The following is a 27726-nucleotide window of genomic DNA, read 5'->3' as shown; positions in this document are numbered from 1 at the left end:
GTCTGGAGAGGATGAATGAAGAAGAGCCTTCTCCACTTACAAACCATACCAAAGAAGCCATAAGCGTGTCTTAGCACCAATCAAAAACAACTGGCAATTCAGAAGGAAATGTTGAGTTTTCTGAAGGGGTCAGAAGGAGGGGAATCTTCCAAATGAGTTGATGCTTCAGAAACTTTATTTAATTCCAATCCTACTCTATAAACCTATACTACAAAACAACTCAATAATCCTACTTTAGAGTTCTACTCTACAATCCTACTCTAACTTGGTTATGGAAATAATATCTTGTCTGTTAGATTCTTGTCTTCTTCTTCTTCTCCTTCTTCACTGAGTTGATGAGTGGTACCAGGGTGGACGCTGGCTTGGCTGATGTTACAAATGGATGCTGTCCACAGGAAAAAAAAAAAACAAACAACAAAGAGCAGTGAACCATGACTTTCCAAGCTCAGTGCTTCACAGACTCAATCAGGATTCCTCTGGTACTTAGAAAGACCCAGAAAGAGGAGTGACGGGGACATCTGCTCCCCTGATATACTGTGCTGGACCTTGCCATCACAGGCAAACCTGGCCCAGAATCCCATTCATCTCTTTATTGTGTTGTCTTCATCTAGCTGGGATTTTTGCCTTGCCAGTGCTCTAGAAATGGTGCTTTCTGTCCCTGGGGTTTCTTCCTTTCAGGAAACTCCAATGACCCACATAGGTCCCTGTCTTTGAGAGACAGGCACCGTGCTAATTTCCACAGGGAGACAGAGCAGTGTCTACCTTTCCATGCCCTGCCCCTCCTGTGCTGGATGGCACCTTCCTTCCCAGCAGGGCCAGCCGAGTGGCGCTGGCTGCTGCAGTTCCCTCTCTGCCACACAGCCTGGCAGTAAGCCTGGGCCAGTTCCCCTCTGCCTGAGCGTGCCAGGCAGCAGATGGGGCTGGGACAAGTCCCTCTCAGCTGCCCCTGTCTGCGTGCCAGAAACGTCTAAGGGTGGGGTGGGGGACAGAAACCAGGGCCCCTCAGAGGCTCACAGTGAGCCCCCCACAGCCCCTCCTGCCCACAGCCAAATGTCTCCAGACTGCTCTGCCAGGACTGGCTTCCTTGGGTTCCTCCACCACCATTTCATGGCTCTGTACCCTGCATTGCTCTACTTCAGTTCTTTTGCCATTAGATAAAACGGAACACCCCACCAAATTACAAAACAGGGTGAAAGAAACAGCCAGAAAACAGAGCACCTGTCCTCTCAGGAAATGCAGAGAGAGGTGGACTTATTCAGCTTTGTGAAGAACAAGGCCCCAGGGAGACTTTATTGCCACTTTCCAAGACTTCAGAGTGGCTTTGAAGAAAATGGGGACATCTTTTTTAACATGGCCAATTACAATAGAATGTTGGCAAATATTTTTAAACAAAATGGGGATCAAGTCAGAGTAGGTCTAAGGAAGAACTTGTTTACTTGGAGCATGGTGCAACACCAGCACAGGTTGTCCTTAGAGCTTGTAGGTGCCCCATCCCTGCAGGTATTCCAGGTCAATTCTGTTCACCCCTGCCGTTCTGGTTGCTGCGGTTCGCCCCCCCCCCCCCGCTCCAGAGCCATCATGTCGGGCCCTTCCTCCGCTTCCGCCGCAGCGAGCCTGGCCACCAATGTAATCGCGGTAACACTTCCTGCTGCTGGCACTGCACCGGCCCTGGTCCCCTTTCCCCCGCGACCCCAGCTGTACCTCCCTCCCCCCCGCAAGTTCTGCCACTCCTCCAGACATGTCTTGCGCGGCTGTGGCCACCGCCATCACCGGCCTCCTGCAGAGTCAGGCGGCCACACTTTTGCAAGAAGCGCGGGTACCCCTCGCCGCCACGGCGCTGGCGGTGCCTGGCATCTCGTCTGCACCCGCTGCTCCTTCGCTGCCGCTGCCCTTTGCCGATTCCAGATCTCCAGTGCTGACCACGACAGCAGCACCCACTCTCGAGTCATCAGATTTCGCCCCTGCTGACACGCCAGCAGGACGCCGTGATCCCGCCACAGCGTCGTTTGTGCCGCGGGACGGAGCAGTCCAGCCCACCAAGCCGCCCCGTGCCTCCCGCGCTGTGGCTTCCCCACCGTTGTCACCACCCCCCTCCGACATCCCCAGTGCAACGGTCCCGTGCCTCTCCGACCGCCCAGCCCCTGCCCCAGCCCAGCTTGCGAGCTTCCAGCGGCTGAGTTCCGCGGCACAGACGCCGGCTGGCCCTCCGCGCCCCGTCCCCGCTCCGCGGCGATCCCTAGCCAGCCCTCCCGTTCCTGCCACCGCTGCAGCTATGCCGGGGGCCACGGCCACCACTGGGCTCGTGACAGCGGCCCAGCCCTCCGTCCCTGCACCTCCCAGTGCACTCCTGTCTGCGGCGCCACTGCCGTCTCGGAGCACCGCGGCACCGCCACAGCCTGACCCGTCCCCATCGCGCAATGACGCTCCGGGGCTCCACAGCGCAGCGCTGCCATCCCCTGCAGCCAACGACGTCGTGGCGTTCCCTTCTATGGCCACAGCCGCGGTCCTGCTGCAGTCCCTGAGGCGGCTGCCGTGATGCCTCACCACGTGGATCTCGTGACACGCCCCTAGCATGCTCAGTCCCTGCGACCCTCGGAAGATCTGCCTCACACCGCGACACTGCTGCCACCCCACACCGCCTCCACCACGCCTTTGATGCAGCCTCCCGGTTCCCACATGCTCCATGCTGCAGTCTACCCCCAGCCGACATCACTGTGCCCCCCCATGCCAGCACCACCGTTCCCAATTCCAGCCGCAGGACACCAGCCCACCCCGCCACAACTTCTGGGTTTACCAAATCTACAAGTGTATCCGCCCACACCACCAGCCCAGCCGGATCCTGTTACAGCCTCATCACAATTAGCCCCCACTGCAGCGCGCCTCGCACAGCCTCTGGAAACCCCAACGCTACAGCCACCAGCAGTTCCTGTGCAACCGCAGCCTTCAGCTGCCCTTCACCTGCCTCCATCGCCACCGAGTACCATGCCTCCTCCCCCTGCGTCCCTGCCGCTGCCACCGCATCCTGCACCCGACCCAAGCAGGACTGGACCACAACCAAGCACACAAACCATGCAACAAGAAGGGGGAGGGTTGAATGTGACAGCCACTTTGACAAATACAAGACAGACAGAGAACTGTTTCGCATTTGCAAATGCCAACCCTCTTAATGCTGAAAAGTCACCACCATCAATCGCAAATTTAGAAAATCCCCAGAAAAGTTTTGATAATCTTCAACTGACAGACTGGCATGAAATCACACGTGAAATTTGCAAAGAGGAAAGTCTAAACCCTATAGCAATGCCTGTGATATTCAGACAGCAAGCCGGTCGTCCCAGACCATGGACAGCTATCCCATCTCATGAGGTGAAAGAATTACAAAAAGCAATAAAGGACAGTGGTATCTGCTCTCCATATTTTAGACAACTGCTGAAAAGTACCCTGGAAGGACATACACTCACACCAAATGACTGTAAAAATCTTGCTGGTATAATTCTTAGAGATTGACAGTATATGCTATGGGAACTCAAATGGAAGAGACTGCTTACAGGGGTACTAAACACTTACAAACAATGTACAGATGCAGACCTTCGTGCCCTCACCTTGTCTAAGCTAATAGGTGACCCACCTGATGACCAGAATGAAAATCAAGTGAATTTACCCAGAATGGTGTTAGATGACATCAAAAAGATGGCTCGCAAAGCTTTTTTGCAAGTTCAGCCTGCAGGAACTTTTTAAAAAGCCTACTATCTAATTAGTCAAGAGTCATCTGAACCATTCACCTCATTTGTGGACCGGGTGATCCAAGCAGCAGAAAGACAATGCGGCGATGATATAGCCCGTCCAATAGTGATACGAGACATCATTGAAAGTAATGCAAACGTGGAATGCAAGAGAGCTATCAAAGCCCTGGGAAAAGAAAGACCTACAGTGCCTGAAATGATTGATGCCTGCAACAAAATTGGGAGCCCACGGCATGTAGCAACAATTCAAGTAAATGAACTTGGAGAAGCTCTAGGAGAGAAAATTGAAAGGGTTCTTACAGCACAGGTAGTGCAAGTAGAAGCACAGGCGGCACAAGCAGAAGCACGAGACCAAAAACTTACTGATAATCCTAACTACCTTGCATCTAAGTTCTCAGCAAAGAGACAACACTGTGGCTGTCATGCGAGCTGCTGTACCTCCTGGACCTTGCTACTTCTGTAAAAAACCTGGCCACATCATGAGGGATTGCCCAGAGGTCACACGAAGTGCACAAGCCACCGATCGCTGCTCTATCTGCAAGAAGGGAAAGCATCTTGCCTGGCAGTGTTGATCCAGACATGATATAAGTAGGAAATATAATCCAAAAAACTCCAAGGTGAGCACGCAGCGCCATTGCGCGATGAAACAAGTAGTGGCACCCCAAGCTCCCAAGGCAAAATTTGTGAATACCCTGACCCAAAAGCTCTTCGCTTCATCACCAGCACAATCCCAAGTTATGACCCAAGCCTATTACCCCCAGGGACCTGGTGCACTCTGGCAACCTCCAAGCCAACAACCTTTTTAAAGGATGATGGCTATGACTGTATTTCAACAGGGATTACTGGGCCTTCACAACAAAGACAAGACTTTTTAGTTGTTGGTAAAGAAAGGAATAGCATCTTGGGACTGCTTGTTTTGCCTTGTGTAATGTTTGTTAACTGCAATGAAGAATTACTAGTGCTAGCCAATGCCTGCTACCCCCCATTGCATATTCCACCTAGAACCCCTATAGCTATTGCTATAGCACTGCCTATGGGGACTATGGATCAAATGCCACCACGCGGTTTCCCAATTGCTTCTGAAAATCCTGAAGTTCTATGGGTTCAACACATAAGTCAGCAACGACCAATGCTAACTTGTGAATTGTCAAATGGTGGGGTTCGAGTTTACATCAAGGGGATGATTGATATGGGGGCAGATGTTTCTGTGATCTCTTCTTACTGTTGGCCAACAGACTGGAAGTTGGTCATTCCCCCAGGTACTCTCACAGGCATTGGAGGTGTCACTCCATGCTTGCAAAGTGAATCTGTAATCAACATTACAGGACCTGACAAGAAGAGAGCATCGATCCGTCCCTATGTAGTGCAGAAACCCATCACAGTGTGGGGAAGGGGCTTACTTTCTGAATGGGGAGCAAAGATTGAACTGGGTTTTTCGTAGGGGCTACTAAAGCACTCAGCACCCTGAAACTGACCTGGAAAACTGACACCCCTGTCTTGGTCGACCAGTGGCCCCTGCCAGACAATAAGCTGAGTGCCCTCAAGAATCTAGTGGCCGAACAACTGCAAAAAGGCCACATTAAGCCCACTAACAGCCCCTGGAATTCACCTGTGTTTGTGATCCATAAGAAAACTTCTGACACCTGGCAATTGTTACATGATCTCAGAAAGATCAACACAGTGATTGAGAACATGGGGCCTCTCCAACCTGGCCTGCCCAATCTTTCTATGATCCCGAGAAACTGGCCACTTTTTATCATTGACCTAAAAGACTGTTTCTTCAACATCCTACTGCATCCAGATGACGCTCCTCATTTTGCCTTTTCCGTTCCAAGCACAAACTTACAAGAACCACTCCAGAGATATCATTGGCTAGTTTTGCCACAAGGAATGAAAAAATCGCCGACTATATGCCAATATTTTGTGGCCTGCGCGCTGTCTCCAGTCCGTGAACAGTTCCCACAGTCAGTTATTCTCCACTACATGGACGATTTGCTCATCACAGACCAACACAAAAACAAGTGGAAGAGACTTGTAATTGTATTGTTGCTGAAATCAAAAAGGCTGGACTGGCGATATACGAATCAAAAATACAAGAGACTGCTCCCTGGAAATATTTAGGTTGGAAACTAACAGAAGAGTCTATTACTCCTCAAAGGATACAAATCCGAACTGATGTTTGCACCTTGCAGGACTTACAACAGCTTTTAGGGGAAATTAATTGGGTTAGACCTGTCCTTGGAATCACTGCTGATGAGCTTTCTCCACTTTTTGATTTGTTGAAAGGGGACAATGACATCAGATCCCCTAGATCTCTCACTCCAGAGGCTTACAAGGCCCTGGAAGACATTACTGATGCTCTGCAGAACAGGCAGGCGCATTGCTGTGCTCCTGATAAACCCTTTTTTCTTGCGATTTTAGGAGAAAGGCTGAGACTGTGCGGTCTCATTTTTCAATGGAATTCTTCTCACAAAGATCCATTGCTAATAATTGAATGGGGTTTTATTTCTTACAGGTCGCCAAAGACAATCCTCACACCTCTAGAAATGATGTCTCAAATCATCATCAAAGGCAGAGCAAGGCTTTTTTCTATAGCAGGTCATGAATTTGCAGTTATCTATTTGCCCATGTAGAAAACCTATTTTGACTGGGCAATGCAAAAATCAGAAGATCTGCTGTATGCCTTGCTCGATTTCCCAGGCACTTGCTCTATTCATTATCCAGCGCACAAAATGATCAAAGCTAAATTATGTTACAAAGAAAAACCCCTGATCAGTGAGAGCTTTTAGATGCAATCACTATTTTCACTGATGGGTCAGGGCAAACGAACAATTTGGTTGTTACATGGCAAAACAAAAATACTAAATCCTGGGAACAGGATGTTCAAAAGGTTGAAGGTTCCCCTCAGATTGTCAAATTGGCAGCAGTTGTAAGAGCATTTCAACTCTTTCCAGAACCTTTCAACTTGATCACTGATTCGGCCTATGTTGCTAATATTATTAAGAGAATTGAAGCATCTGTTCTAAAGGATGTGAACAACAACAAGGTGTGTCTTTGGCTCACCTGTCTCTATCAAACTTTATCACACAGAATTAATCCTTATTTTGTTTCTCACATCAGAGCTCATTCTGGTCTTCCAGGATTCATGGCAGAGGGAAATGCACGAGCTGATGCATTGGCATCAGCAATATCTGATGAGGAAGGTGCAGCAGGCATTGAAAATTCCACCTCGGTGCTTGCTGCAACCACCTTACCTAACATTATTGAACAAGCCAAATTGAGTCATGCATCGTTGCACCAAAATGCACAGGCAATCAAACGAAATTTTCGCATTACCCTAGAGCAAGCACAAAATATTGTACGGGCTTGCCCAAACTGTCAGCATGTTCAACCTCTCCCTTCTTCAGGAGCCACCAACCCACGAGGGTTGGAGAGCTTACAGAAATGGCAAACAGATGTTACTAAGTACCCCTCTTTCGGGAAATTTAAAAATATCCATGTCTCCATTGATACATTTTCAAATGCAGTTTTTGCCTCACAGGAGAAACAGCTAAGCATGTCTGCCAGCATTTTTCACAAGCTTTCTCCTATTTGGGTGTCCCCCAAGAAATTAAAACAGATAATGGTCCTTCATATGCTTCACAAGAATTAGCTGAGTTCCTGAATGACTGGGGTGTTCGCCATACATTTGGCATTCCTTACTCTCCTATGAGTCAAGGTATAATAGAAAGAACACATCAAACCTTGAAACGCATTTTAGATCAACAGAAAGGGGGAGAAGACCAGGCTGCACCTCAAAGGAGGTTGAATAAGGCTCTGTATGTTTACAATTTTCTAAATAGCTCTGCAGAAGAGCCTGACCCCCCCATTTACAGACATTTTTTGAACAACAAAAAAGCAAAACTAAAAGAGCACCCCCAGTTTTGATTAAAAATTTAGACTCAGGACAAATAGAAGGACCATACAATCTTATAACATGGCGAAAGGGGTTTGCGTGTGTTTCCACAGGTGGAGGACTTAAGTGGGTCCCAGCAAAGAACATGAAGCCCTACCACACATCAAAGCCCGCCAACACCCTCACATCAGCCAGTACTTCCACAAGTAGAAGCCAAGAAGCAAGCACCCAGACCTGAGCTGCGCAGAAACATCAGGAGAAAGTGATCTGCCAGGAACAGTTCAAGAAAAGAATGAAGTTTTATCATTTGCGCGCGTGCATGTTGCTTTTGTTCTTTTGTTTTAGTTTTTGTAGTGAAGCTTTACCTGTAAGTCAATCAAAGACGAATGTCTGGGTTGCTTTAGCCAAGTCTGCAGGCTCTGATACCATCTGTCTATCCGACACAAGCCCTGACAAACCTTTTTCAACCTGTTTAGTTGGAGTACCTCTTCCAGAAGGTTTTGATAATGTTACTCTTGACAAATACTGGCCATATGACGATCATCACGTATCTCCAACTCCTAGCCAGAGACACCAAACTTATATTGATAATTCTAAAATTGGTAAATCTGACCTTCAAGAGCTAGAAATCCTAGGCTCGTTAACTATGGACACCTGCTACTTCTTTCATTTCCTAGGTGAAGACAGCCCTCATTTAAACGTTACCCCTTATCACCCAGTTTATAGCAATATAACTTCTTGGTGCAATCGAACTAAGCTTCTCATATATGATGAGCCTCACGCAGATCGTTTTAACAAACTTCCTATTCAATTTCCTAAAGGAATTTGGCTCATCTGTGGAGACAGGGCCTGGCAAGGTATACCTTCAAAAATAGATGGTGGCCCTTGTGCCATGGGGCAACTTACAATAATTGCTCCTAGTGTAAAAAGGGTAGTCAAAAAGAAAAGCAGGAGGATTAGATCCTCCTGGGGACATCAATATGAGAGCGACTGTGATAGCGATTTTCACCCTTGGAACTCAGGAAATCAACTCTTATAAGCGTTTTTCTACCTCAGATAAGTTCCTCGATTGCATTGAAACAGTCAAACAAGTTAGAAACAAGTTAGGGTGTTGGCTCAGTAAAGAAGTAAATGCTACCTCTACTATAATCAGTGATTTGCTAACAGATGAAGAAGTAGTGAAACATGCCACTTTACAAAATAGAGCTGCTATTGACTTTCTTTTACTAGCACATGGACATGGCTGTGAAGATTTTGAAGGATTATGTTGTATGAATCTGTCTGATCATTCTGTTTCCATTCATAAACAGCTACAAAATCTGAGGGATTTAGCTAACCAAATTACCACAGATAACCCATCCTGGCTAGACAATTTGTTTGATGGTTGGAGCTTTGCACCTTGGCTAAAGGAACTCTGTAAAGTAGGTTTGATTATTCTAATAGTGGTAATCGTAGTTTTAGTAGCAGTACCCTGTATACTTCAGTGTGTGCAGAAGAAAATGAGTAAGACAGTATCTAATACCTTAGTTGTTCATCAGAACGGGGGAGATGTTGGGGAAGATGAAATAGGAAAGCCCTATAAATATGATGGCCTGGCAAAAGAGTCAGAAAATACAGATATTGAGATGAGAACAAGATTTGAAATAGCAAACCTTAATTACTGAGCAACTCGAAAACAATAATACAGCCAAGTTGAAAGCAATCCCCCCTTCTGATTAAACAATGCCCTTTACCTACAGATAGATTCAAAGGTCAAATGGAATGTTCTGTCTCACCCCCCAATGTATGGTTCATCCCACACCTGTAACCCTCCCCTGAAGTATCAGGTATCTGTAACCCCATTGGCCCAAGTCCTGTTCCAGCCCACCTTGAAGCCCCCTGACAAGGTGTGGCCGAGGGACCGGACGCTCTCTCTTGGACCTTCCTCTTGGGACGCTCACCTGGAACCCTCTCTCTCTCTCTCCCCCCCGCTCTCCCTGGGCCTGCCACGACTTGTGGCTAGCAACTCCAAGCAGGGCCCTTCACCCTTTATAATAAACCACATGTTCTAAAGACCTGACTTCGGAGATCCTTCATCACCACCCATCCAAACCGTCCTGGAGCCCAGCAGTCCCCACAGTAACAACTGACTGTACTGAAAACTGAAGTGAGCTTGACTGGGAATGAGTAGCAAAACAACCCCATTTTCACTGGCCCAGAGGCCCTGCGCATTTTTGGCACAGATTAGCTCAGAAGTGGCTATTTTGAAGACCCAAAAGGGCATCATTGGGCTTTTTGGAATGGCTGCTATGGAGACAGAAGAAGTTAAGACAGTTGAATACCTTGCCTAGCCTCTCAGAAGACCCTTCTGCTATGGAACTGCTGAAGGCTGAAGAACAACAGGTACTGATGCTACAACAACAGTGCAGCGTTGGCAACAGCTCATCAACTGAGACTCTGTGATTCTATACCACCTCACATCATTTTCTGGGGATGGGGAAAAGGGATCTTTTCCAAAGAGTAGAGGTTCCTTTCAGACAGGTATGTGTGGTGCTTGTTCTAAGCTGAAGAAAGCAGTTGGGGTGGTGTAGCCATGGCTCTGTGATGAGCATTTTGTCTGTGAATCACTCTCTCTAATACACTTTTGTTATTAATATTGTTGCTGTTACCATTTTTTCCTCATCTAATTGCTGTTTCCAGTAAATTGTTCTTATCTCAACATGTGATCTTTACCTCTTGTGCCTTCAATTCTTCTCCCCAGCCACCCACAAAGGGACGGGAAGAGGGACAGGAAGGGAGCAAGTAGCAGTGTCATTTAAGGCCTCTGTATGAGCACTGAATTGGGGAGTACCAGCCCTAAACTATGACTATTGTGTACACTGGACATCATATGGATCTTGATGGAGTTGCTTCTTATTTGAATCCTTATCGATTACCTCCAGCTCAGCTAATTCTCTCAGGCATCAGGTACCTTTGTCCATGGCATTCCACCTGCTTGGGTGTAATATTAGATCATCCTTGAGAGAATACCTTTTCCTCATGCTTGGCAGGAGTCACCTCCAGAGGATGAATGTTTCTGTCCTATTCCCAATCCCCTTGTCCCCTGTCCTGGGATGGGTGCTGCGGTGGACGAGTGGTGGTAGGAGTGCTGCAGCCTTCCCAAAGAAGTGTCCTTACGAGGATGTCCAGGGGGTACAGGCACATCCTCACCTTTGCCGGTGATTGTGGCTCTTCATCTTCCAGCTGGCTTCAGGCCATGTGGAAGAAGGAGAGACAAGAGCTTGTATGGCGTTCCACAGACAACTAGCCTTTATTAAGAGCAGGGCACTTTGCAAAGGAGGCCAGGGACAAGAGCTCTGGGAAGGCAGGGGAGACAGGGGTTTATATGTGGAAAGCAAGGGGCGGGACAGAACTTGGGAACCAGTGGGGAGAGGGCACAGGGGCGGAGAAAAGGGGACGGGCCAATGGGGTACAAGGGATCAACATAACACCCTAAGGGATTCTGGGCTGATCTTTCTACTTGCCACAACCAAAAGGGTTGTGGCTTAGAGGTCGGCTCTCCAGGGGAGTGCAGCAAGCCTTTCCCTGGCTAGTTCTCTGGCCCCACAACTCCCCCTTCTTTACTTAGTAAAAGGGCTTTCCCCAGAGACTTTACAAGCAAGACCTTAAAACCAAACATGCACCAAAAAAAATTTTAAAATTAAAACAACCAAAAGGATTCAAAGAATATATTTCAGAAGGGAGGCAACCCATCTCTCAAGTCTCCAGTGTCCAAAGAGGTCCTCAAAACATTTCAGGTATTTTTCTTCTTTGAGTTCTTTTACCAAGTCCTGGATCTTCTGGATGTGGGTGTGGATGCTTTTGCGGTGAGAAGTCAGGTTAAAGCAGCACAGCCCATTGAACTCCTCGCATGTCCATGGGCCAGCAGCAGAAAATCAATGGCTGCTCAATTTTGAAGGGTGGCATGCCTGTTAATCTCCTCATCTGACAGGAGATCACTAAGCACCAGAGATGTTAGGTTGGCCTGCTTACCGAGCTAACAGTCTAGGTGAGTAAGCTCACCGAGGGCCTTTGCGGTGGCAACGCATGGTAGAAAAAAGGACATCACTACCCTCTTCTTATGACGTTAATCAAGAATTTTCTTGTTAAAATTTTCATCAAATTGTACAAGTTCTCTTTTTTGGTGGGCCAATTTATTTTTCTTTTGCCAATCGTGAATTTTGGTTGAGTTTGGGGTGAGGATGGTAAGCTGGTCAAGGGTGCAAGGACCTCCCTGTAGATGGGAGGTCACCCAGTCGCTACAGATCAGGAACACACCCCAGGGAAGAACTCTGGGATGGCGAGAGGACACGGATAGTGGGTTGCTGATGTAATTGCACCAATTAATTGAATTTTAAATTTTGTTGGTAGGTGAGACATCCTTTAGATAGATAGATTTTTTTATATTCTGATGCAGACCACAGTTTACTCAAGGGCCTGTAATAAAACTTAACAAGTGGCCTCAGAGGACCCCAAAAGTTCCAATTCCTGGGGTTCCTTCAGTGCATGGGGCAAGATCCTCGTCCACTCATCCCAAGTGCCTACCAGGCTGGGTTCCTTCCCCGTGAAGGGGTATTCATTGGGTTTTAGGAGAATCCCTACCCGGCACGAGGCCAGCGAATTGCTGGCACTGCCCACAGACAGGCACATGTTGTCTTGGCGTAGAGTCTTGGCGAGGGTGACCCAGATGTTTTCTTTGGGCTGTGCTATTAACCACGCATCCACTGCTGGTGTTCTGATGGACATCCAGAAGACCAGGACTGGTATTTTTCTCCTTGAGCCAGGTCTTATGAGCTCTCAGAGAACCTACCACACCCGAGATAGCTCAGCTACCTCGAATGGCATAAAATTAGCAGGATGGCTTCTGAGATAGTGTTGGAAACAGAAAAAGTTTTAATAAAAGGCAAAATAACAAAGCTCTTACAGAGAAAAGCCGAGCCAGGGGCAAGAGGTTCTTGCTCCTGCTAAAACACCCCACAAAAGTGATTATTTCCTTTGTTCTCTTCTTTTTCTAGTGAATTACCTAGACAGGACCTTTTGGCCTCTGTCCACTTGGGTAGCCCTAGGTTTGAGGTGAAGTCCTAAAGATCCTATGGGGTGTCTTTTTACCAAATTGAGGAGAGGAATTTCTGGGCTTTTTGCCTTTTTAAGGAGACAAAGGATAATTTGGTCACTCCACCAACAGGGGGCACATTCCTAGACAGGACAGTCAGAAGGACCTCACTGGTGTGGGTGGTAGGGTGATGTTTGGGGTGATGCTCTTGGGGTTTTTAAATGGGAGGTTGTTAGTTTTAGGGCCCAGCAATGTTCAGACTCAGGATCTGCTGTTCTCATCCTCCAAAGAGGATGGAGGGCACTTGATGATTGTGCGGGCCTTTTTCGGGCAACTGGAATCTGCCCGCTGGTTGGTGGCAGTGGAGGACAATATTGCCTCCTTCCAGTTGCTGTCATTACATCTTCTGGTCCCGGTGTTGTGGGAACCAGGAGTGGAGGGACCACTGGGGGGGATGTGGTGGTTTGGTGTTTTACAGTTGCTATTTTAATATGAAAGTTAGACTTCTTTTGTTAGTAAGTTCTAGTGGTTTCTCCCATGTACCCCAGTTTGTTCCCCCAATGGTTCGTTCCTAAGTTGTTTACTACAAAGTTTTCCCACCACTTGCCTGTCCATCCTTATGTCAATCTCCCTGTTCCTCCCCTTATCCCCTTATATGTCCTTGTCTGTCTCAGTTGTACTGCCCCCTACCCTTGCCAGTCAGAGCTGCTACACCCCTTTTGTTCTAGAATGTTCCTTGTCAGTTACCTTTACCTTAAAAGAGAATTGCCTTGTAAGGCTTCTTCCCTCCCCTGTGGGAACCCCATTGGACACATTCAGTGATGTACTCCTCCCCTGGGATTCCCTTACTGATTAAGAGATGTTTCCAGCCCTTCTACCCTCCCCTCTTTAAAAACACTGTTCAGACCTCAGATTCTGGTCAGTTGTTCCTGACCCCTTCCGGGAATAAACCTTTCTTGGAAACTCAGTCAAGTGATCCTTCCCTTTTCCTTTGCCTCAGACTCCTCGTGTTGTGCCTCTGCTGTGTCACCCATGCTACAGCAATCACCACCGCCCTAGGCGGTCTTGGCAGAGATCAGGGGGTGGCCACTCTTGTGAGTGCCCTCTGGCCACCGGGAGTGTGCTGGCTGGCGAATCTCCACTCTGTGGCCGCAGCGTGCAACCACAGGGGAGGAGCTCAGGCCGGAAGGGGTAGCCATGGGGACCAATGCTACTGTTAATTGTTCCTATGATGTTGGTTATTACTGCATGCTTATTGTTTTTATTGTCGATCGCCTGTTCATTGCTAATGGTGCTTGAAGAACAGTTGTCTATAGTAGGCATCGCAACTCGGTAACATTGCATCTACTTTGAACTTTGGAGGCGCCACCACTCCAAAGACACCGGTCAGATCATTGCAGTGGCACGGCAGGAGCTGCTGAAGCCACTGCGTTCCCAAGAGCGTCCCCTAGGAGAAGGGGACAACTCAGCGCGCACCAGATGCTCACACCACACGTTGTTATCTGAGGGTTGATGAAGAAGCACAGGAGGGGCTCTTTGTATGGTATTCCAGTAGCCTTTATTATCAGCACACTGAAAGGGACCAGGGAAAAAGAGCGAAGAACAAAGAAGGGTCCAGGATTCTATATGGGATGAGGAAGGTCTGAGGGCCAATCAGGGCTGAGGGCCAATGAGCAAAGAGAATAGGGGCAGTACAGAGGCAGGGTTACAGGGTAACAACCAACTGGGATTCAGGGGAGGAGCTGTGAGGATGGGGATCAATAGGGAAGGCAGGAGCAGGGAACATTCTAGAACGGAGGAGGAGGAAAGGGATGACAAGCGATAACTTGGGTTATTAACATCTAAGAGCAAGGAACTGTGGGAGAGCAACTCTTTGTGTCACCCTAACTTAAAGGGGTGTTTCTTCCCAAGGTGTCCCTGCCTCAGCATCCTCCTCTGTGTCTTGGAATGCCACAGATCATGACTGTGGTTCTGGGGTAGAGTATGGCAGAGGCACCCACTATCCACACTCTTGGCATTGTCACCAGTGTTGATGCCTTGCTGAGGTAAAAGGTCTTCTGGGTTGTGCTTGTAACTGTCCTTTTATTGTGAACAAACGAGGTGACTTTGATGTGGTGTGTTTTGTTTCCCTCTCTCTTTGGGCTGCAGGATGAAAGCCCTGGAGGTTGAAGTCTGACCCACTGGGACAAACATGAGAACCCTAGAGGATGAAGACATAGGGGCTTGAGAAAGGATCAGACAGAAAATCCAGGTAAAGAGCATTGGTGGAGACATCCTCAAAGCAACACATGCCCATTGTTCTGCTGTATGAACATGATCTCTCCATCAATAAACATATGTTCATGGCAACCACCCACCATTATATGGGCACAGCCAATTGGATAGCACATGCCATGGACCCCTGTGTGACCCACTGTGACGTAGGCACTGCCAATTGGATGTCACGTGTCAGGGGCCCCTTTGTGACCCACCACCATATGGGCACTTTGTGACCCATTTCTGGCATCAAAGCATCCACCCACATAACCCCGGAGTACACAAGAGGACAGGAAGGAACAGAGCGGGGCTGCAAGGAGGCCCTGCATAGCCACCTCATGTCTTGCTGACCCCTGTCGTCTTTTCCAAGGCATCTCCCTTCCCTGTGGCTGAAGCCCTCAAAGCCCAAGCTCCAGCAGGATCAAACAGCAAGAACTCCCAGTGAAGAGAACCCCAAGCATGCCCAGATCGACCTCGGTGAAGGGGAGGGAAGAGGAGAAGGGGGAGGAGGACAAGGATGATGATAAAAGCCCTGGGGCTGCTCTAGCACAGCAGTCTGAAGAAGTGGAGGGAGTCCAGCTGCTGCAGGCAGGTAAGTGGCTGAGCTGGGCCATCCCATGCACTGTGGACATCCCCAGGGAAGAAGGGGAGATGGGAATGGGGCTGATTCCCGCAGTAGCCCTGCTCCATCCACCGGGCACCCTCAGCCCCAGGCTGCAGCCAGAGAGATAGGGACTGGTGCCCCCAAGAGCTGTTGTCTGAGAGCTGACCCTCGCTGGGGAGTGCAGGGCTTAACTGTGTTCTCCAGCCTCTCCTGCACTCCCTCAGCTCTGACTGTGCTTGCTTTTTGCCAAATCCAGTTGAGAAACTGCCAGAAAAGAAGAAGCGCACCCATTGCCACTTCCGCAGAAATGCACAGGTACCTGCAGACTTCCCTGCCTGGGCTGGACTTGCCATTGCAGCTCAGCCAAGCACTGCTGCAGAGCACTGGATTTGACATCCGTCTTTTTCCTGCCTTAAGATACTTTTGAACTTCCATAAGCCTACTGATCCTGAAGACAATACCAGAATGGCCCCTGAGGACATGGCAAATGCTGACTTCTGTAAAGCAGAGGACTGTGCCATGCTGGATCATGGAAAGTGCTGTGCTAAGATCATGGAAAGTGGCACTTCCAGACTGAAGAAAGTAAGTTGTCTATGGCAAGGACTTGGCCAACGAGCAAATGTGTACATTCTCAAGCTGAGTCTGCTGGGCATCCAACAGACTTTTAGACCAGCACAGTGTGCTAGAAAAGGAAGCACTACATGGGGGTAAGCTGGGGAAATGGCTCTCTCCAGTGGCACACCAATTCCATGCAAGAGAGGAAGTGCAAGTATCTGTTGGAAATGAAATGGAGAGGTGAAGAGTGCATGGTAAGGATGGACACAAAGCCCCAGACAGCCTTGTCAATGCTTTTCAAGTCCAGCACGGTGAATTGCAAAGGAAAACATTCTTGAGGTAAGCTAGGGAAATGGCTCTCTCTAGTGGCGCTCCAATTCCCTCACATGTCTCCTCCAGGTGCCGACCATTGTGAGGGACATTTACCAGTGGCTCTCATCCATCACGGATGTGTCTGCTGAGCACAGACTAGATAAGACCCTGCGGGAGATGACCCTTGCACAGCCACATGATGTGGTGGTGACCCTTCTGCGGTGTGCCCCATCGTGTGACAGGTACGAGGCCCATTGGTCTGGAAGGCTCAAGATTCATCATCCTGAGAGCCCATCAACAACATGTAGACACTGCCTCACAAGTGGTGGCAGAAAGAGGAAAATTTTCAGAGGCCCCTCCGATGCCATTGTTTCCCAGTCGTGGCATGTCAGCCCAAGACCCTGCTGCCATGCTCCTTCCCTGTCCTTCAAGGCACCATCACTTGGCTGTCTGCTACTCACAGTAGCAGTGTGGCTGGGTGCTGCTGGAGAGGGGCAGAGGGCAGGGGCAGTGCTGCTGACCAGCTGCAGCTGGCCAGGCCAGGCCACGGTGTTGTGGCCAAAACCCCAGTGACACAGAGTTCTGGGCCTGCAGAGTTGCTGTGACCATGTGGAGGGCAATTGTCTCCTCACATGGAACTGCAGAGAAGGTGCTGCCAGAGCTCCTCTGTGTGCTGGAGGACTGGCCGCTGCACAGCACATCCACCTCCGATAAGGACGACTCAGATGTCTTTCCTCTGGCCGTGAGTTTCTGGACTAGACCCAAGCATATCCTCAAGGGCTGCCTCTCTGGCATCTCTCCATCCTCAGTCCCCCATCCATCATTGCATTCCATGCCTCATGTGGTGTTCTAGAAGCCTGGGTTTGTGGCAGTTGCAGAGGCAGCCAGGGCAGATGCTGCTCCCCCAGGCACAGAGCAAAGTCTGAGCTTCATTCTCCCATGCCTGGGCCCTGCCACAGAGATGTCTTGGTGCTGAGCGTGGTCTCTGGCTGTTTTGGTTTTTGCAGGCAACCAGAGCACTGTGGGAGATCATTCACCTGCCTGAGCGCCCAGAGATGTTGATTCTGTATTTTCCTTGCCTCTTTGTGGCCCTGCTCTTCCAAGTTTTCTCCAGCACAGAGCAGATGCCAGTGAAAGTCAATGCCTTCTGGAGGCAATGTCAGCACAAGCACTTCCTGCCCAAGAACCCCAACAGGTGCTCCACTGGTCCTCCATCTCCACAGTGCCCTTGGAGCTGGGTCCAGGATTCCTGGCATCACCTGGGCTTTGCTCTGCACACAGATTTGCATTGATGACCATGAAAGCACTGCTCTGTGAGCTTGAGTATGAGGATGTGGTGCCTGAAGTTGAACGTGAGTGTGGCTGGGACACACTCCTCAGCACTGACACCCACCACCATACAGTGGGTCTTCTGGCCAGGTGAGAGCCCCATTCTCCCCGCCCCAGCTGTTATTTCTCCACAGTGTCTACAGAATCCCTGTGATCATGGGTGAGAGGGACTTGTCACTGAGGGATGGTGCAGCAGAGTGACAAAGCCTTGAAGAGCTGGGTGCACTGGAGCAGCCAGAACCCAAAGCGCCAGCATCTCTTTTCCGTGAGGAGTGCCTACGTCTCTGTGCTGATGGCACAGAGCAGGAGCTGTGTCTGCAGGCAGCCTCACTGAGGACAGCCTGCTGGGAACAGGGCGGTTGCATCTTGAGGGCCACTGACAGCCTGGGGCACAGGACTGCCCCGTGGGCGGAAAGGGTGGTTTTCCAGCCTCTTCATTCCTGAAATGAGCCTGCTGGTGTTTGGCTCCACCTTCCTCCTTGCAAGAGGTAGTGGTGAAAGAAGAGGCTTCTGTGAGTCAGTCCCAGGAGAGGTCTGCCTGCCCTGCTCAGAGTCAACAGTGTCTTTTTTCCCCTGCCAGAGCAATGCTCAGGACCTCACAGCCTTTGTGTTACCGGATTGCACGCTGCCTGTTCAGGCTGCTCCGCAGAGAGGAGGCACGCTGGGAGGTGGCTGCCATGGCCTTCCTTGTTGAGGTGAGCCTGATGGCAAGCACTGCCTTGCCGAGCTGTGTCCCACCACTCTGCCCTCTTGGAGATGCAGCTGCAGGGGAGTCCTGCAGTCAGTGAACGAGGAGCAGAGGTGGGCTCTGCTCTGTGCCCTTTGTCCCTTGCTGCTGGGGTGACCCCTATGGTTTGTGTTATTCTTGTGACAGCTCCTCCTCCATCATGCCTGGTCAAGGCCAAGATATTGGAGGCTGCCAAGAGCTGATGGACAGAGTGGAGGGAGTGAGCAGCCTGTGCAGGAGAGTGGAAGCACAGGGGTGCTCTGCAGCCTCTACTACCTTTAGGCTCTGGTGTCTTTGATCTTGCATATGTCCTTACTGTTGTCCATACCTAGCCCTGTGCAGTGATAGGGTAGTATCAGCTGTGCATCCCTGTCACTGCTTTGTGTTCCAGATCCTGCCTTGCCTTAACGTAAAGCAATGCGGTGAACACATCCTACAGCTTTTCCCAGTCTACCTATTGAGGGAATGCAGAGTGATGCGTCTCCTGGTGCTCAGATGCCTCGTGGTACTCTGCAAGAGACCCTCTATGGTAAGAAGCAGGCAGCCAGCCAGCCAGTGTGGGGTTGAGTAACACAGTAGCTTGCACTTGGATGGTCTTCAGAAGACGGGCAGCTTCTTCCAGCTCTGCTGACTTGCCATTCATCTTCCAGACTCCATCAGAACAGGCTTTTGGCTTCGGGGATCTGAGGCAGCAGCATGGGATTGAACTGCTGGAGTGGCTGTGGCAGTGCAGCCTTTCATGGCTTCACAACATTACATTGTGTTCCACACAGGCCAGCACAATGTGGGCCCTGACTGAAAGCCTCACAGAGGTGCTGAAGGATGAAGACGGGGAGGTGAAGGGGATGACACTCTCTGTGCTAAGAGAGATGCTCCTGAACAGAGATGTGCCAATTGCCAGTTCTCTCGCTCTGCAGCTGGTTGAGGCACTTCGGCCACTCATTGACAATGTAAGGCTCTGTGCCCCCCACCACAGGTGCTGGGTGCTGCCAGGAAACTCTTCCCTTGTGGATTTTCAGTTCCATGCCCAGGTGGGTGTGGAGCAGTCAGTTCTGAGGTTCTTGCTCTCTTTCTTTTAATTAGGATATGAGCCGTGTGCAGCTGCTCTCCATTAACCTCTTTCAAGCAGTGATGAATTTGGTAGAGGAAGAGGGAAAAAAGCCCCTAGAGAGAATTTTACGCCAGAGCCTGTTCCCACTGTTCCGCCACTTGCATGATAAGAACCGGTTTGTGGCAGAGGTTAGAACTTCTGAAATGCTGGTGTCCAATTTGGATGTGACTTGGCTGCCTCCTGTGCGGATGCCTGGTGGAGCCAATGGCCACTGCATCCTCCTCCTCTTAGCTACAGAGCAGCAGTTCTGGGATACCTCTTTTCTGCTGTCCTGGCAGTACTAGGTGCCTGGGGTGGGGGCTGACCCATCACTCTGCCCAGGCTCCTGAATTTGGTTTCTCAGCTGCTGCATCTTCCCACTAAGGGAAAAGAAAGGCCCTGAGCCTTGCCCAGGAGCAGGGGATGGAGGTTCTGTAGTCTCAGCAGTGGTTAAATCTCCTGGTATCTACTGCTCTACAGGCCTCCTGGGAAACTCTGCTTCAAGTTAACACATTCCTGCAAGAAAGGAAGTGCAAGTATCTGTTGGAAATGAAATGGAGAGGTGAAGAGTGCATGGTAAGGATGGACACAAAGCCCCAGACAGCCTTGTCAATGCTTTTCAAGTCCAGCACGGTGAATTGCAAAGGAAAACATTCTTGAGGTAAGCTAGGGAAATGGCTCTCTCTAGTGGCGCTCCAATTCCCTCACATGTCTCCTCCAGGTGCCGACCATTGTGAGGGACATTTACCAGTGGCTCTCATCCATCACGGATGTGTCTGCTGAGCACAGACTAGATAAGACCCTGCGGGAGATGACCCTTGCACAGCCACATGATGTGGTGGTGACCCTTCTGCGGTGTGCCCCATCGTGTGACAGGTACGAGGCCCATTGGTCTGGAAGGCTCAAGATTCATCATCCTGAGAGCCCATCAACAACATGTAGACACTGCCTCACAAGTGGTGGCAGAAAGAGGAAAATTTTCAGAGGCCCCTCCGATGCCATTGTTTCCCAGTCGTGGCATGTCAGCCCAAGACCCTGCTGCCATGCTCCTTCCCTGTCCTTCAAGGCACCATCACTTGGCTGTCTGCTACTCACAGTAGCAGTGTGGCTGGGTGCTGCTGGAGAGGGGCAGAGGGCAGGGGCAGAGCTGCTGACCAGCTGCAGCTGGCCAGGCCAGGCCACGGTGTTGTGGCCAAAACCCCAGTGACACAGAGTTCTGGGCCTGCAGAGTTGCTGTGACCATGTGGAGGGCAATTGTCTCCTCACATGGAACTGCAGAGAAGGTGCTGCCAGAGCTCCTCTGTGTGCTGGAGGACTGGCCGCTGCACAGCACATCCACCTCCGATAAGGACGACTCAGATGTCTTTCCTCTGGCCGTGAGTTTCTGGACTAGACCCAAGCATATCCTCAAGGGCTGCCTCTCTGGCATCTCTCCATCCTCAGTCCCCCATCCATCATTGCATTCCATGCCTCATGTGGTGTTCTAGAAGCCTGGGTTTGTGGCAGTTGCAGAGGCAGCCAGGGCAGATGCTGCTCCCCCAGGCACAGAGCAAAGTCTGAGCTTCATTCTCCCATGCCTGGGCCCTGCCACAGAGATGTCTTGGTGCTGAGCGTGGTCTCTGGCTGTTTTGGTTTTTGCAGGCAACCAGAGCACTGTGGGAGATCATTCACCTGCCTGAGCGCCCAGAGATGTTGATTCTGTATTTTCCTTGCCTCTTTGTGGCCCTGCTCTTCCAAGTTTTCTCCAGCACAGAGCAGATGCCAGTGAAAGTCAATGCCTTCTGGAGGCAATGTCAGCACAAGCACTTCCTGCCCAAGAACCCCAACAGGTGCTCCACTGGTCCTCCATCTCCACAGTGCCCTTGGAGCTGGGTCCAGGATTCCTGGCATCACCTGGGCTTTGCTCTGCACACAGATTTGCATTGATGACCATGAAAGCACTGCTCTGTGAGCTTGAGTATGAGGATGTGGTGCCTGAAGTTGAACGTGAGTGTGGCTGGGACACACTCCTCAGCACTGACACCCACCACCATACAGTGGGTCTTCTGGCCAGGTGAGAGCCCCATTCTCCCCGCCCCAGCTGTTATTTCTCCACAGTGTCTACAGAATCCCTGTGATCATGGGTGAGAGGGACTTGTCACTGAGGGATGGTGCAGCAGAGTGACAAAGCCTTGAAGAGCTGGGTGCACTGGAGCAGCCAGAACCCAAAGCGCCAGCATCTCTTTTCCGTGAGGAGTGCCAGCATCTCTGTGCTGATGGCACAAAGCAGGAGCTGTGTCTGCAGGCAGCCTCACTGAGGACAGCCTGCTGGGAACAGGGCGGTTGCATCTTGAGGGCCACTGACAGCCTGGGGCACAGGACTGCCCCGTGGGCGGAAAGGGTGGTTTTCCAGCCTCTTCATTCCTGAAATGAGCCTGCTGGTGTTTGGCTCCACCTTCCTCCTTGCAAGAGGTAGTGGTGAAAGAAGAGGCTTCTGTGAGTCAGTCCCAGGAGAGGTCTGCCTGCCCTGCTCAGAGTCAACAGTGTCTTTTTTCCCCTGCCAGAGCAATGCTCAGGACCTCACAGCCTTTGTGTTACCGGATTGCACGCTGCCTGTTCAGGCTGCTCCGCAGAGAGGAGGCACGCTGGGAGGTGGCTGCCATGGCCTTCCTTGTTGAGGTGAGCCTGATGGCAAGCACTGCCTTGCCGAGCTGTGTCCCACCACTCTGCCCTCTTGGAGATGCAGCTGCAGGGGAGTCCTGCAGTCAGTGAACGAGGAGCAGAGGTGGGCTCTGCTCTGTGCCCTTTGTCCCTTGCTGCTGGGGTGACACTTGTGACACTGTCACTGCTGTCTGTGTTTCAGGCCCTGCCTTGCCTTAAGTTAGAGAACTGGGACAAACGCATCCTACAGCTTGTCCAAATCTACCTATTCAAGGAGTGCAGACCAATGCGTCTCCTGGTGCTCAGATGCCTCATGGTACTCTGCAAGAGACCTTCTATGGTGAGAAGCAGGCTGCCCAGCTGAAGCTGTGATTGCAGTGTGGAGCTGAGTGACACAGTAGCTTGCATTTGGATGGACTTCAGAAGATGGGCAGCTTCTTCCAGCTCTCCTAACTCCCCATTTGCCTGGCCAAAGCCTTTGGCATCTGGGCTCTGAGGCAGCAGCATGGGATCGAGCTGCTGGAGTGGTTTTGGCAATGCAACCTTTCATGGCTTCACAAGATTACATTGTGTTCCACACAGGCTGAAAGCATGCAAAACCTGAGTGAAAGCCTCACCGAGGTGCTGAAGGATGAAGACAGGGAGGTGGTGTGGATGACACTCTCTGTGCTAAATGAGATGTTCCTGAACAGACATCTGCCAATTACTAGTTCCCTTGCTCTGCAGCTGGCTGAGGCATTCCGGCCACTCTTTGACAATGTAAAGCTCTGTGCCCACCTCTTTTCCCCCACCCCTTGAGATGCTGCCAGGAAACTGTTCCCTTGTGGATCTTCAGTTCCGTGCCCAGTTAGGCCTGGAGTAGGCCGTGCTGAGGTTCTTGCTCTCTTCACTAGGATGACAGCCATGTGCAGCTGGTCTCCATTCACCTCTTTGAAGCAGTGATGCAGTTAGTAGAGGAAGAAGGAGAATGGCCCCTGCAGGACTGCGTGCACCAGAGCCTGCTCCCGCTGTTCTACCACATGTATGATGAGAACCAGTTTGTGGCAGAGGTGAGGACACTGAGCTGCTAGTGTCCCCTGTGAGCGGGCTCAGCTGCCTTCTGCTCTAATGTCTCAAAGACCGCAGCACTCCGACCTCCTCCTGGCCTTTGGCTGGGCCTGTGCCCTGGGATGCTGTGCCATCTCCCAGTCTCTGCTGCTCTGCAGGCCTCTTGGGAAACCCTGATTCAAGCAACGATATTCCTGAAGAAGTGGAATCTTGTGCAGCTCCTGGAGACAGAAGAGCTGTGGAGGTTTGGCGAGTGTCTGGTAAGGGTGGCCTCAAAGCCCCAGACTGTGTCTGAACAAGCCCTCTGCCCTCAATACCCACTGTGAGGGGCTGGCAGCTGTGGCCCCTGCCTACTGCTGCACTCATCACCAACAGCCTACTCCCCTCGGGTGTGTGGCCCAGCAGTCTCTTCTGCAGGCTCCTGTGCTTCCCTGAGCCAGGCTGCCAAGAGAGCCCAAGCCCAGCTGTGCTTTGGCATCAGGACAGCACGGAGGCTCCCTGTGGAGTTACCATCACTATGCTCCCTCCAACCCAGCTGTTGGCCGGCCATCAGCACTGTCCATGCAGGGATGCCAATCCTGGATGCAGGGGCTGCCTGTCCAAGGGGAAGAATCAGTGGCAACCCTTCCCTCAGTCCCCTTGTGCTCTTTTCAGCTGGAAGAGGACAGAGACAGAGCAGATGGGTACCTGCGCCAGTCCGTGATGTACCTGCAGAGCCCACACAAGTCCATGCGAGAGGCAGCCATCAGGCTCACTGGTGAGCCAAAACCCTCAGGGTCCCTCGCTGCCCTACTGTAGCTTGGCCCAAGCCCCAGCAGCAGGACTCAGCCCGGTGGCTGTGGCGCCCTGACTATGCCTTAGGACTCCCTGCCACCCTCTGCCACCCTTGCCCTTGTCATTTATATATGGCTCAGCCCTGCCAAGGGGAGGAGGACATGTGGCCAGGCGGCAGCACTGGTGCTGGGGAGCTGTGCCACTAGGGCGATGACAGGCTTGGTGTCCCTAGTGCTCAGCAGCTGCCACTTGAGCAGGCAGCAGGAATTGCTCCACATCACCTGTGAGGATCAGTGGGAGCAGTGGGATGTCAGAAGGGACAGGTGTGAATGCATAAAAGATCCTGGGCAGGGTTCTGCTCTGTCCACAAGAGGGGTGGTGTGGGCAGAGCAGACAGAAATTTAAGGGACACATGGGGTATTCATGGCAAGCACCTTACTTGGGCTTATCCTCTTCCAGTTGCCTTCTGGGCACAGGAAGATGTGGGATTGGGTGGGGTGGGACGGAGTGGGGCTGCCATCACAAGAGAGATTCCTGGGGTCCCTAAAGGTCTGGGCTCTGACCTTGTGACCTTGGTTGAACAGCGCTGCATCTGGCTGGCAGCCAGTCACCAGTGATGTCCCTCAGGGGTCTGTGCTGGGGCCAGTTCTGTTCAATATCTTTACTGATGACATGGATGAGGGGATTGAGTAAATTTGTGGACGACACTAAGCTGGGATCGTGTGTCGATCTGTTGGAAGGTAGAAGGGCTCTGCAGAGAGACCTGGAATGGTTGGATGGATGGGCAGAGTCCAATAGGATGAAGTTTAATAAGTCCAAGTGCCAAGTCCTGCATTTTGGCCACAATAACCCCCTGCAACATTATAGGCTGGGGACAGTGCAGCTGGACAGTGCCCGGGCGGAAGAGGACCTGGGGGTACTGGCTGACAGCCGGCTGAACATGAGCCAGCAGTGTGCCCTGATGGCCAAGAAGGCCAATGGCATCTGGCCTGTGTCAGGAATAGTGTGGCCAGCAGGAGCAGGGACATCATCCTTCCCCTGTACTCAGCACTGGTGAGGCCACACCTTGAGTGCTGTGTCCAGTTCTGGGCCCTCCGTTCGGGAAGGACGTTGAGACGCTGGAGCGCGTCCAGAGGAGGGCAACAAGGCTGGTGAGGGGCTTGGAACACAAGTCCTGTGAGGAATGACTGAAGGAGCTGGGGGTGTTTAGCCTGGAGAAAAGCAGCCTCAGAGGTGACCTTATCACTCTCTACAACTTCTGAAAGGTGGTCGTAGTCAGGTGGGGGTTGGTCTCTTTCTCCAGGCAGCAACTGACAGGACAGGAGGACACAGTCTCAAGCTGCATCAGGGGAAATATAGGTTGGATATTAGGAAAAAGGTTTTCACTTTTGAAAGTGAAGTGAGAGAGTGATAAAGTACTGGGATGGTCTTCCCGGGGAGGTGGTGGAGTCACCATCCCTGGATGTGTTTAAAACAAGACTGGATATGGCACTCAATGCCATAGTTTAGTTGAGGTGTTAGGGCATGGATTGGACTCGAAGATCTTGAAGGTCTCTTCCAACCTAGTCATTCTGTGAATTCTGTGAATTGTGTCTGTTCCAGCCCGTCAAGATATGAGAAAGAACTTTCGGTTCTCCATCCGTAACCTCATAACTCGAACCCGGCACTTTCTAAGACCTGCAGAGAGAAATCTTGACTCCAGATTCAGGCTGCTGCAAAACCAGCGCCATGAGGCATGGAGGAGGCGAGCTTCTCTCTTGAAAAATGGCTGCTCTTCTCTCTGGTACAATGTTGGGTCACAAAGCTGGAGGTCCCCGCACTACTGATCCCAAGAACTCTCAGGGCCATCTGAATGGAAATATTCAGTGGCTTCTGGCCTCCCAGGACAGTCTTCCTCTTAGGTTACTTTTCTCCAACTCACAGGACAGCTTTCCTCTTAGATCACTTTTCTTCACCCCTTTTAAAGAAACTAATAAAATGCAAAATAAAAAGGCACTCGTTCACAATCTCTTTCCCTGGGTTCCTGCCAGTCAGAGCCCAATCTGCAGCTGGCACTGCAGCTGCACACTGAGCTATCTGCATTGACTATATCTCTTAACACTCCCACCCATGTTTTAATTGACCATACCTGCTAATATACTAAGAGAGAAACAAAAACATTTCCATGCATTTAACCACTGCTCCTATATACAGCATTATAACAAGTAACAAACTTAACAGTATGAAGGCTAACAAGAATGTCATAGGACGAACATATTTGTGGATATGAAACCACAAAGGATCCTCAAAAGTCAGTTACTGATCTAGAGACTGATCCTTCTCTACTTGTTAACATACGGAGTCAAGCATTCATCACCATCGAACAGGGCTTAACTGACGTGAGTTCACACAGAGGATATTCTGAATTGGAAGGGACCTACCATGATCATTGAGGCCAACTCTTTAAATAAATGGTTCATATGAGGCTTGAACGTGTACGTGACCTTGGTATTATTAGCAAGCTGATTGATTGTATTTGATTAGGACAGTAGAACAGAACAGCATAGCCTTGGAGAAATAAAAATAGGATGTAACTTAATCAAACAGAAGTCATGCAAGACACAAGCAGGATGCCAGCTAAGCTCTGCAAGGCTGACAAAGCAGGAGTTATAAACAATATTGCGCTTACTCAAAAGCGGGGGTCGAGGAGCAGCCACCTCAAAAGGACAGCAGATGTTGAAGACCAAGGAAGAAGACGCCCAAAGAACATATAAGGACTTTTGATAAGGGCTGTGACAATGTAAAATAAAGTAAAATATATACATCAAGTACGTGGGAGTAGCTAATGATTATGTAAATCCGTGTGTATGATAAAACCCCTCAACCCTCAGGGCAATTAATTGGGGGAAGGGTCCTCCGAGTGACCAGCATGCTTCATAAGGACTGCCTGCTTTCTAATACTCAAAACTTTTGTAGAAAGTTTCTATCTGGAAAATTTTGGTATCATATTTGCTATAAAATGAGCCTGTATTAAAATACAAGTCCTCCGGGCTTCACCCAGGTGCCCAGCCTGTCCGGGGGAAAACCCTCAGAGGACTGGTCCGCGGGGAGGATGTGGCGGGACCCGGATAGCTCCACCGTAAGGACGAGAGGGCTCCAAAGTGGCTTTATTCCTAGAGGCTTTATTTCAGGAGCGTCGCAGGAACAGGAGGGAAAAACGGGGGGCACGAACTCTCTTCCGGAGCCAGCTCCGGAAGCCCCGAGGAAAGGCGGGGCTGGCTATTAAGGGCAAAGGAGTAGGAGTGGTTAGGGTACAGAACAGCCAACGGGCAACGGGTAAAGGGGGGAGACAGAGTGGGGTGACATACAGAGAACTAATCAGGGTACAGAGGAGGAGTGGTATTCTAACAGGAGCCAATGGGGGTAACAGAATAACTGAACTTTCTGGAACTGGGGAGTATGCTAAACATTGATGGACAGCTCTTCTGGGGTGGAGAGCAGCAGTTGGTTGGCAACCTTTTTCTACACTGTTGCTGCCTCCCAAGGGAGAGCAGGAACCCCTCCCACATGAGCCCTGATTTCTTTAAGAAGGCTTCTATTATTCTTCCCGACTAAGACTTTTTTGTTGGATAAAAAGGCTTCTGCCCAGCCTGACAGCTGGTCTACTACCACCCAGCCACAGGTGGCATGCCTGCAGGGTCTCTTTG

At 50.5% G+C, this 27726-nt stretch overlaps 1 protein-coding gene across 3 annotated transcripts; it reads left to right on the top strand.

Annotated features, from left to right (window-relative positions):
• Positions 1-15227: 15227 nt before the first annotated feature.
• On the top strand, positions 15228-26761 carry LOC128781600 (maestro heat-like repeat family member 5). Of its 3 annotated transcripts, XM_053931279.1 has the most exons (24): positions 15228-15554; positions 15823-15881; positions 15984-16148; positions 16301-16375; positions 16521-16675; positions 17028-17175; positions 17441-17628; positions 17715-17852; positions 18343-18457; positions 18881-19018; positions 19263-19439; positions 19573-19728; positions 20060-20155; positions 20301-20455; positions 20808-20955; positions 21221-21408; positions 21495-21632; positions 22123-22237; positions 22422-22559; positions 22802-22978; positions 23113-23268; positions 23425-23526; positions 23921-24023; positions 25643-26761. In XM_053931279.1, the coding sequence occupies exons 1-24, from the start codon at positions 15422-15424 to the stop codon at positions 25864-25866; spliced, it is 3387 nt and encodes a 1128-aa protein (XP_053787254.1). In that variant the 5' UTR covers positions 15228-15421; the 3' UTR covers positions 25867-26761. The 3 variants fall into 3 exon arrangements, with proteins under 3 accessions (XP_053787254.1, XP_053787255.1, XP_053787256.1); XM_053931280.1 differs by lacking the exon at positions 16301-16375 and having other exon boundaries at positions 25643-26760; XM_053931281.1 differs by lacking the exon at positions 15823-15881 and having other exon boundaries at positions 15467-15554; positions 25643-26760.
• Positions 26762-27726: the final 965 nt, after the last annotated feature.

Source organism: Vidua chalybeata, chromosome Z (genome assembly GCF_026979565.1).
Source record: "Vidua chalybeata isolate OUT-0048 chromosome Z, bVidCha1 merged haplotype, whole genome shotgun sequence".
Taxonomy (NCBI): Eukaryota; Metazoa; Chordata; class Aves; order Passeriformes; family Viduidae; genus Vidua; species Vidua chalybeata.
This window is presented reverse-complemented; position numbering and strand designations above follow the sequence as displayed.

Bases quoted from the DNA above. Each gene is read 5' to 3' on its own strand.
- LOC128781600 (XM_053931279.1), top strand. From the start codon at position 15,422: ATGCCCAGATCGACCTCGGTGAAGGGGAGGGAAGAGGAGAAGGGGGAG. The intron at 16,376-16,520 runs GTAAGGATGGAC...TGTCTCCTCCAG, and splicing joins GGAGAGGTGAAGAGTGCATG to GTGCCGACCATTGTGAGGGA. The intron at 22,979-23,112 runs GTAAAGCTCTGT...TCTCTTCACTAG, and splicing joins TCCGGCCACTCTTTGACAAT to GATGACAGCCATGTGCAGCT.